Here is a 10,889-nt window from a genome sequence, read left to right as displayed (position 1 = left end):
ATATATGTATAAGAATAACAGCAAAAAATGAAGAAAATTTAGATTTTAAAAAAACAAGTGTTTAGATTTTTAATGTATTAAAAAAGTCTTATTCTTTGATTTGTATAAAATAATCATTTATTTAAAGTGAAACATTATTTTATAGTGAGAGTTTAGTTGAATACAAATTAAATGTCAAAGAGTTTATTTGAATAGATTTAAGGGTTTATTTCTTAAAATATTTATATTTAACATCTATATTTGAAAAATCATTTTGAAATATTAAAATAAATAAATGAAGCCAAATAGATACACACAACTTATCCAACATTCACTCCTAATCTAGATTTTGTCAAGATTTTTTTGTTATTAATTTCTGCCTTAACTTTGAAAAATAAATAAATAAATTGTGCCATAGGTCACTATGCTATTTACAAATTCAGAATTTAGTCCCTATACTTTTATTTCCAAGAATTTAATCATTCTACTATCTAAATTTCAAAATTTAGGTGCAACAGTCAATACTATTAAATTTTTGTTAAATTTATTGGTGTGACATTTTGAAATTAAAAGAAAATTCATTTAGCAGTAATGTAATTAAAAAAAAGGTATTGTAATTAACCTGAATTTAACAAAAAGATAAAAAAAGTTAACAGTTGAACTTGAATTTTGAAATATGAAAGTAAAGGGACCAAATTGCTAAAATTAAAAGTACAGAGACTAAATTTTAAATTCACCAATAGTATAAGGACTTATTTTAACCATTATATAATTAAATTGTGAAGGGAGAAAAGTTGCTTTCAAAGATTACAAATTGACTGGAAATTATTTGTTTAATTGTTGATAGGCCATTGGACCACAGACCACAATGACAAATCAGTCAGTCAAATTTATTTCAAACCCAAACCCTAGCCATCATTTCTTCATCAATAAAATACTATTATGATTACCCTTAGATTATTAGCAATTAGTTTCGAGATTTTGTCATATACCCTCCAAGTTGGATGATACATTCATCATTGTTTTAAATTTGGTTAAAAGATGCTTTAAAGTCTCCGTACTCTTCATACATTTGTAATTTAGCTTTTTATTTTTATTTTTAAAAATTTAGTCCCTCTATTTTTAAATTTAAAATATAAATCCAATTATTAATGCAATTAAAATTATTCAAATTCAAATCCATTACAATGTTTTTTTTTTTACAGGGCTACCAAGTGAATATTTTTATTATTTCAAAATATCATACCAACGACTTTAACATAATATTTTTAATGATTTAAACAATTGAACTTGAAATTTTAAATCTGAAAAATAAAGGAACTAAATTCCTAGAAATAAAAGTAAAATGGACTAAATTTCAAACATGCAAAAACTACAATGATTTGGAACACATTTTGACCTTTTAAATTTTTTTTTCGTAAAAGTATTAAAATAAAATAGTTTTATCAGTTTGGTTGTTAAATGCAAAATCATACGTTACGTAAGTTTTGTTGGTTTGTTTTAATAGGTTAGATCTGAAATATTCATGCAGTATAAATATATCGCATCTGAAATATGCTCTAAAAGTATTATGAAGGTTATTGTATTAAGAGTTAGATTGTATTTTGTTCTTTCTATTCAAATTATTTGCTCTTTTTACTCAAATTAGTCATTACACGTTACATCAACAAGCAAATTAGTCATTCTCTTAAAATTTTTTATCTATTTCTACTATTAAAAATTGGTCTCTATATATTAGCATGAGATACATGTGGCACACCACGTGCCACTATTTAGTTATTTTGTTAGTTACACTAATTTTTAATAACATAAATAAATAAAATTTTAATAAAAATACTAATTTATTTTTAATCTAATATACGTAAATTAATTTATCGGTTTTTAAATAGAATAAGTAAAATGTAATAGAACCTCTAATATAGACCTCCTCATTATATTTAATATCGCTGATGGATAAGTTAACATAGCAGCTTTTGATATATAAAATATATAATATTATATATAAAGTAGCCAGGTAAGGAGATTGAAATGGGTTATAAAATCTAATAGGATTCCCTTCCATTATTTGACATTATTACTCAGAGAAATCTAAAAACCACCATAGACATGGGAGGTGAAACGTGTGGAGAAATGGGGTTTGGGGCTTCATTGAAAAAGCTCTCAAATTCATGGAAGAAAATAGAAATGAGTGTCAATGATGCAGTTTCAAAGAGCAAAGTTGGCAAGTTCTTCAAGCTTGAAGCAAGGAAAACTTGTTTCACAAGGGAACTAAGAGCTGGCACAGCAACTTTCTTAACAATGGCTTATATCATCACGGTCAACGCCACCATCATCGCTGATTCCGGTGGCACTTGTTTGATGGCTGATTGTACGGTTCCGGGTAACCAAACGGCAGCTTCGCCGGATTGTATGTTGAAGCCTAATCTGGGGTACGATAACTGTGTATCGAAAACCAAGAGTGATCTTGTTGTAGCCACTATTTTATCAGCCATGATTGGGTCATTTGCAATGGGAGTGTTAGCCAATTTGCCATTAGGGTTAGCTCCTGGTATGGGACCTAATGCTTATTTGGCTTATAACTTAGTGGGGTTCCATGGATCTGGGTCTATATCATATCAAACAGCCTTGGCAGTGGTTTTAATTGAAGGGTGTGCTTTTCTAGCCATATCAACATTAGGGGTTAGAGCCAAGATAGCTAGGCTCATGCCTATACCGGTTAGGTTAGCTTGTGGGGCAGGGATTGGTTTGTTTATTGCATTTGTAGGGTTACAGATACACCAAGGGGTTGGCCTTATAGGACCTGACCCAACCACATTGGTCACTATCTCAGCTTGTGCTAAAATTGACCCTATTTCAAACACTTGTGTAGGGGGCAAAATGAGAAGCCCCACATTTTGGATAGCCATGGTGGGGTTTTTAATGACTTGTTATGGCTTAATGAAAGAGATTAAAGGAAGTATGATTTACGGTATTTCATTTATCACATTAGTTTCATGGATTAGAGGGACTTCGTTTACAATTTTCCCAAAAACCCCACTAGGTGATACAAATTATAACTATTTCAAAAAAGTAGTGGATTTTCATAAAATAGAGTCCACTTTTGGGGTTATAAGTTTTAGTCATTTCAATAGGTCTGAAGTATGGATTGCTTTAGTCACATTGTTATATGTTGATGTGCTTGCTACAACTGGTACATTATACACCATGGCTGAAATTGGGGGGTTTTTGGATGATAAAGGGAGTTTTGAAGGTGAATATTTAGCATACATTGTTGATGCTAGTTCGACTATCGTCGGTTCGGCGTTAGGGGTTTCACCTGTAGCTACTTACGTTGAATCATCTGCCGGGATTAAAGAAGGGGGTCGAACAGGATTAACTGCTGTCGTTATCGCCTTTTATTTCTTCTTATCGTTGTTTTTTACGCCGTTGTTGACAAGTGTACCACCATGGGCTATTGGACCTTCATTAGTGATTGTTGGTGTGATGATGATGAAAGTGGTGAAAGATATAAATTGGGAGAATATTAAAGAAGCAGTCCCTGCTTTTGTTACAATGTCGACTATGCCATTGACTTATTCTATTGCTAATGGCATTATTGGTGGTATTGGGGTTTATATTGCACTTAGTTTATATGATTTAATGTTGGGGTTTATCAAATGGGTGAATAAGATGAGGAAAATGGTGATCAAAGAACAAAATCAAGTGTCCAATGGGGTTGAATCAATGGTTGAAATCATTTGAATTTGTAGAGAAAAAAAAACAAGTTTTTGATTAGTATGATGCAATTTTCTTGTTAAAAATTATGTGTTTGTTTTTTATTTATTTATTATGTTTTTGCAGGAAAATTGTGTTGTAATATCATAGTTTTTGAGTGTCTTTTAATATAAAAGAAGCTCCATTTTATTATTCTAATTAAATTTAATTGCATCAAATATCTCTAAACTATAATTTTCATTTTAAATTGGCCTTTAGACTTAAAAATATTTTAATTACATTATCAAATTATTGGTGTTATATTGTTAAGATCATTCCGTTACTATAAATTGTTAATTTAACCATTAAATGAAATCTCAAATATTATGTGACATAATTTAAAATAAAAATTTTAAAGAAAAATTAATATGGTAAAAATATTAGTTTTAGATTTTTAAACTTTTACAAAAACCATTATTCATTCTTTTTTAGTTTTACTTTATTTTTAGTTTTTAATTTTAAAATTTATGCAACAACATTTTACATATTGATATGAAATTAATAGTTTGAGAAGATAATTAAAATGTTTTGAAGTTTTAGGACCAATTCAAAATTAGGGCAATAGTTTGAAGACGTTTGTGCAATTAACTCATTAAAATATTATGATATTTCAAAAATAAAAGATATATAAGCCGCACCGCCACCCGCCCCGGCTGTGGCCCGGCCCTAGAAGTAAAAGATGTTCAAACTTTCACTTGCATTAGTTCCTAAGATAACGTAAAAAATCTGCCATAATTTACATTTTTCTGGATTTCATTTTCAGCTTCAAGCACTAGCACTAGCACTAGCAAAAACAATACATTTAAGTATATAGTGTTCATATATAATGACATTCCCTGAAAAGTTTATGGCTACCGAAACACGAAGAAAGAGGTCAAATCGACTTTTCCGGTTGAAAAAAAGGGAAAATTCAGAATCCTTGATAATAATGTGAGAGATCTAAGTGGTATGGACCTTTGATCGAAGAATCCTTGTTTTACACAGACTGCTGAACTGCGGTATCAGCACGGTTGCTTCTGGCAATTCCAGCTTGTTCTGTAGCGGTGGAATGGCTGAACGGTCGAGGCTGATCTAGTCCGGACACTGTTGGAGGAGTTGCTTGTATTGAATGGTCAAATTTACAGGCTGGCCCAAATTTGCAAATGCCGTATCGACTATAGTATGAGCAGATGCTTTGATCCTGGATTCCAAAAATATGAAACCGAGAAAGCATTAAACGTTAAGCACGATGAGAAATGAGAATTTATTGGGTATAAGTATCATGGACGCCCTAGTATAATTACATGTTGTCTCCTCTACTAAATAAATTTCATCTATTTCTAATATTAAAAACTGATCCCTATATACCAATATGAAGCACATGTGACACGTCACGTGTAACCATCTGGTTATTTCGTCATCCATGTCAATTTTTAACGGTAAAAATAGATAAAAATTTTAATACAAAAAACCAATTGACTCCTTTTTTTGAGTAAAGGAGACAAAATGCAATCAACTCTTAGTACAAGAACTTCCATGGAACTTTTACCGAATTTATTGTCTTCACCAAAAACATGAATTATTTGCAGGAACTAAATGCTAAAAGAGTAATGTATGTTATCAGGGTTAATCTCGGAGCCTAACGGTACATTTGGTTTTAATCGTTGCCTAGATTATATGAATCAAGTTGCAACTTCTAAAATATGCAATTTTTTGTTGATTTCTAATAAGGAGCATGTTTCAAAATACAAGAGGAGATACGGAGAGTTGGAATTGCACTATCTAGGTACGAAACAGGAATTGTGAAACATTTGTAGTTACGTGAATTACGTATGTTTTCATTTTCCACATACAAAGAAAACTTTAAAAGTATCTACCTGGTTTATATATATTTCAAAAGCAGCACAATCTAAAAGAGAAAAAACTTACGGGTCTCAATGGCAGGCCCTTGTCGCTGAGAGCACATGGAGTCGGCTTTGGAACACGATTTTTTGGATGATGATATTTGCAATTAGATTTGAACTTACAGTCCCCAGTTTTGAGGAAGTAACTGCACTCGGGTTGGCCAGGCCGTTCAGGGAAATCATCAACCACCATCTGTGGCTGATGATGAGTATAGGCAGTGGTTTCAGTTGATGGGTTGCTCATTACATACGCTGGAGTTGGATGCAAACCCCTTTCCAATGGGGGATATAGCGTTGTCTTGATAAGGCACAACAAAATCAACTCATTATGCAGAACCATATTGGTTATAAGTTTTCATTAAGCATATCTAATTTCTGGGAGAAGAAAATAATATGCAGAACCAATTTCAGACCTACGAGGCAATGTAAAGCATGGGCTTCTTTAAGAATAGGTTGTGGTAAAATAAACAAAAGGTCAAAAAGTCAACCAAGCAAAAAATACCCATTCGACAAAGGTTCTACTTGGCCTACTTTGGTGCAAGTCTATTTTAGAGCCAAATAAAACAATCCATCATCCATGTAACTTAACCAACATCAAGGTTCTACTTAGTCTACTTTGGTGCAAGTCTCAACATATTAGACTACGACAAAGAGTGAATATAACAGTTTTCTTCAGTTGAATAAGCATGAAAATGGAATGTTTTTCCACATCCTGTGCATTGTCTCTACATGAATCTGCTTACATTTGCAAGTATTTCAGACCTTGAGATAACAAAGTGACCAAACTGCATGATGAGAAAAGTGAAAGTAGGATTTTCAACAAAAACCTTGAAGCCGGCCAAGTATAATATGGTTTTTGCTAACAAGTTCCTTACATGCACTTCTTTAAGTTTGTTTTAAATACCATTTATACTGATTCTTTTGTATTAATGCAGAAAATGGCAGTTAGTTTCATGAGTTGCAAATTGAAAAATAAATTATTCAAGTTAGTAATCTTAAAAAGTGCCCTCAGGACACCTCTAGAACTAGTTTTAACCATCTGACCTTCAGAATTGAAGTATTCCATTTATTACCTGAATATGGTTGTTTGCTATTGCCAGTAAGAATTGCAAAATAAATTTATTAATTATCAGTGCATGGGATCATGACATCCTAAACCAGATTATCCATTTCATTCATGCAATTAATATATTGAAGGTGCAGAAGCATTTTTACACAATTCAGAGTTATCAATATGGTGATACACACTGGATACTTCAAGGTATGAATACAAGAATCTAGGAGAACATTTTAAAATCAGGTGTGCATTTCGAGAGGAAGGTAAGGACCATTGCAATGCTAACATATTAGCAACTATAGTATGCTAATATAAATTTAATACATGCTATAGACTATATGAACAGAAACTTAAAACAACATAAGAGCCATGGTAGTACCTGATACCCATTCCATTCTGGATTTGGAGGTGGAACACCTTGAGTTGGTGAAAACATAATTGGAAAATAGGCAGCACTATCATTTAAAGTCATTGGTGCTGACCAGGATGCCATATTCACTTGTGACGCAGCTTGCAATGAAACAGATCCACCATTACCATATCCTGAAGGTGGTTCACAAGCTCCAGCAAGTTTAGGATCAGGATGATTAAACCTGCAGTTGGCTCCATACTTGCAGGACCCATTACGCATGTAATAGGGGCACTCTTTCTCTCCCTGTGATGAATTAAAAAAATTCAAATTTCCAAAATGATTACTCCAATTAATCACTAAATATATATCTCATAAGATTTGAAGAATTGTAGGACAAATGCAATTATGGAATTTGCTAAAGTTCCACTGATAGTGTAAAGACAGAATTAACACCTTTCGGATGGGCAGCCCCAGAAAGTTAAGCTCTAAGATAGGACTCACTGAAGAATTTTGTTTTGAGTGGTTGTATCTGCAAGCCTTCCCAAACTTACACCCACTAGTTCTTAGGTAGTACTGCAAAATCTCGAGCAAAATTGAAAAACTACAGAAATGTTACTATCAAACTGTGCACTTTTCTTATATACACATAGATTAAAATAGAAAAATATGAACTTCAGAAGCAACTGAACAAGCAGGAACAAATATGTTATGGGCCAAAGTAAACCAGTCTAAAAACAAGATTTATTAGAACCAGTGATTAAAGATATTAACATTAGGCACTTGAAATGCAATGACAATGCTATATAATAGGCGGCTTCATTGAAAGAATGAAAAAATATACACAAATTCAGTCATAAAATTTCCTGAAAAGAAGCAGCATAAATTCAAAAGAATTTCATCCTCAGGAAGCAAAGAACTTAATCTCAAAAATAAACTTGTCATGTGTGTTCAAATACTCAAACTGATCCAAAACAAAACCGAACGTAAAAAACAGTTGAAAATCAAATTAGTAACACTCATCAACGTGATAGCAGTTACGATCGTAAAGAGCACATTTTGCAAACATAAATTATGAAGATTGACCTTGCATTCTTGTTGGTTTGTTTTCTCTGTTGATTCATCCTTTTCCTTAACAGCCTTCAGACAACATAATTCCAAAACACCCAGAATGAAAAAAAAAAAGTCAGAATAAAATGGATAATAGGTATGTATCAAACAAGTCAACCACAAAACAATAAAACAACCAAAATCACTAATTGTTAAGGGATAGGGTCGGGTACCTATGTGAAGCACAAGGCCAAAAAATCAAAAATTCCTTTGTTTGAATAACATATCCCAATACTAAATTATATATCAGCTGGTAATTGATCAAGAGCTACGTCAGAGAGAAAAGACGAAAAGACAGTTTTTGCGCTCACAAGCTGACAGAAGTAGAAATGGTTACATTTTCCTCAAGGCACAAGAATTAACAACTGAAACAAATGAAACTTCAACACTCACAGGCTCACAGCATAAACAAACAACTGGAAAAAAAATCAATCAAGCAAAAAGACAGTTTCTGTTCAGCTAAAGAGAGAGCATTTTCAGCATAAAATGAAACAGACTAACAATGAAGTGAGAAAAAAGACCTGGTTCTTCCTTCGAACAGGGTGATTGAACTTGCAATTGAATCCAAATTTGCAAAGTCCGGTTTTCATATAATAAGCGCAATCCTCTGCTTCCGGTCTCACCGGATAATTCGTCCTCCTTTCTTCATCCTTCTTCACATCATCATCATTCTCATTCTCGATTATGTCCTCCTCCTCCTCTTCAACGTCGTTTTGTGTCTCTACGTCAACTTTGTCCTCCTCCTCCTCTTCCTTCAAATCGAGGTTATTCAGCTGCTGTTCGAGATTGTTTTCGTGGTGGTCCGTTTCCTTAACCGAGTGATTGAGATCAGACGGTGAGTCGTCGAGGGGAATCGGAGTCGGATCGGTCGAGTTAAGCCCTAAACTCAGAAGGGCGGAATCGGTGTGAGTGGTTTCTTCAGATTGTGACATCGTAAATCAACATTTCAAAAAAAAAAAAAAAACCCTAAAATTTGCAAAAAAAAAAATGGACAGAAAAAATAAAGAATAAACTAAAAGGGATAGAGACTTTGTTATTGGGAAATGGCATGCAAGTGCTAAAGTGTGTGTCTGAACATGACGAAAAGGCCGCTAAAAGGTTAAGAGAAAAGAATCCATAATATAGAAATAATAATTCAATAAGGCTTAAACCAAAAAAAGCCCCCAAACTTTAACGTATTTTCATTTAGGTTCTTAACCTTATTTTTTGGTAATTTTTGTTACCATAGTTGGTCTAAAAATTTTTTTGGAGCCAATCGTTATCTGCCATGTGGCATCTGAGATTTTAAAAAAATATATTAAAAAAATTATCTTTTAACACAATTTTTTAAAGCATTTCAATGTTTAGTCATTGAAATATTTCATAGCAGAACCTAGAGCAACCATGTTGATCACCGAAATATTTCATATATCTCCCCTGTAGCATTGTGTTCGTTCATGTATATTTCACATAACAAATTGTTAATTAATCACAAATATTTCGATACATATACAAGGCACTAAGCAGTGCTAAACCCAAACAACATACATACATATCTTTAAATTACCAAGACAAGTTAATGATTCGAAGATTTCGACTTTTTTCTTAAGTCATATCGATTTTAAAAAATAAAATAGTTGCATTTTTTTTTTTATTACAGAATCGATTTGAAAGTTTAAGGTTCTCAAATCAATTATAAAATTTCAATAAATAAAATCGATTCAGAAGAACACAAAATAAATCAACAACAATCGAAAATCAATGGGTTTAGGAATTGAATCGAAGAACACAAAATCAATGGGTTCTTTTGACTGAAAGGTTTTTTTTTTTTCCTTTTTTGGTTTTGGCTGTTGAATTGAATGAACCAAGGATTTGGGTGGGTAATTTTTTTGAGATTCGGTAAATTAATTCTACTAATAATTTTTTCTTTTCTATTTTTTTCATTTTATATAATCAAAATTTTATTACAATAATAAAAAAACCCTCCTCCCAATCATTCTTCATTTTAATGACTAACGTCACGTCACGACATGTCGATGTGATTTTTAATTTCTCATTTAAATTAAATCTGAATTTTAAAGTTTTAAATTGACAATTTTTATTGTGATAGGAAGGATCTATTGCCCAATATGCGAACAATTAATGTCACAATAATATGGAAATAAAAGTATGTCACAACTTGGTCCTTGATCACATAAAAGAAGTTGATTTTCATCACATTAGTCAAACTAGAAATATGTCATTTTTACCTATATCTGTTTCTATTTTGATTGAATGATAGAGACTCGTACTTTTCATTTCTCACGAGGTGAATGTATGATAACGATAAAATATGAAATGTTATTGATATGCTTTCAATCAATAATCTATCAATCACAAGAACTTCTACATTCAATTCTTGAATATTACTCGTTAATGTGTTCAACATGTTTACTAACACTAAGGTTGATTACATGGGTTTATTAATTAAATGGCTGATGAGGCATTTAATGAGCTCCTATAAGATACATATATTTAAATTCTTCAAAATGCTACATCTTACATCCTCCAAATGATCAGAGGTGTGCTGATGCCAAAAATATTCAACAATAATAATTCATGTAATATATGCCTCGTTGTTAGTTGATTTCTGAATGATCACAAGATATAATTAGGGGTATGTTGTTTTGGCATGTTTATGTAGAGTGCATGTATAGCGTGCAAATAGGAGAACATGGAGATAAATGGTTGCCTTATAAGTTTCGGTAAACTACATTAGTAGTCACCCAACTATGATTTT

General features: G+C 32.1%; 2 protein-coding genes across 3 annotated transcripts; one reads left to right on the top strand and one right to left on the bottom strand.

The window, feature by feature from the left end:
• The first annotated feature begins 1,993 nt into the window (after window positions 1-1,993).
• Window positions 1,994-3,911, top strand: LOC108478694 (adenine/guanine permease AZG2-like). Its single transcript, XM_017781167.2, has one exon. The coding sequence runs from the start codon at window positions 2,086-2,088 to the stop codon at window positions 3,718-3,720; it is 1,635 nt and encodes a 544-aa protein (XP_017636656.1). The 5' UTR covers window positions 1,994-2,085; the 3' UTR covers window positions 3,721-3,911.
• Window positions 3,912-4,412: 501 nt separating this feature from the next.
• Window positions 4,413-9,273, bottom strand: LOC108477149 (zinc finger CCCH domain-containing protein 67-like). Of its 2 annotated transcripts, XM_053030919.1 has the most exons (6): window positions 8,653-9,273; window positions 8,108-8,161; window positions 7,478-7,597; window positions 7,052-7,327; window positions 5,641-5,913; window positions 4,413-4,912 (listed from the first exon to the last, which is right to left on the bottom strand). In XM_053030919.1, the coding sequence occupies exons 1-6, from the start codon at window positions 9,061-9,063 to the stop codon at window positions 4,709-4,711; spliced, it is 1,338 nt and encodes a 445-aa protein (XP_052886879.1). In that variant the 5' UTR covers window positions 9,064-9,273; the 3' UTR covers window positions 4,413-4,708. The 2 variants fall into 2 exon arrangements, with proteins under 2 accessions (XP_052886879.1, XP_052886880.1); XM_053030920.1 differs by lacking the exon at window positions 8,108-8,161.
• Between the last annotated feature and the right edge of the window lie 1,616 nt (window positions 9,274-10,889).

Source organism: Gossypium arboreum, chromosome 7, assembly GCF_025698485.1.
Source record: "Gossypium arboreum isolate Shixiya-1 chromosome 7, ASM2569848v2, whole genome shotgun sequence".
NCBI lineage: Eukaryota > Viridiplantae > Streptophyta > Magnoliopsida > Malvales > Malvaceae > Gossypium > Gossypium arboreum.
The sequence above is the reverse complement of the archived record's forward strand: the minus strand, read 5'-3'. Positions and strand labels throughout refer to the sequence as shown.

Excerpts from the sequence above, each read along its gene's own strand:
- LOC108477149 (XM_053030919.1), bottom strand. The coding sequence starts at position 9,063 with ATGTCACAATCTGAAGAAACCACTCACACCGATTCCGCCCTTCTGAGT. Across the intron at positions 7,328-7,477 it reads TGGGGCTGCCCATCCGAAAG|GGAGAGAAAGAGTGCCCCTA; the intron begins GTGTTAATTCTG and ends AATTCATCACAG. Across the intron at positions 4,913-5,640 it reads AGGGCCTGCCATTGAGACCC|GATCAAAGCATCTGCTCATA; the intron begins GTAAGTTTTTTC and ends TTTGGAATCCAG.
- LOC108478694 (XM_017781167.2), top strand. The coding sequence starts at position 2,086 with ATGGGAGGTGAAACGTGTGGAGAAATGGGGTTTGGGGCTTCATTGAAA.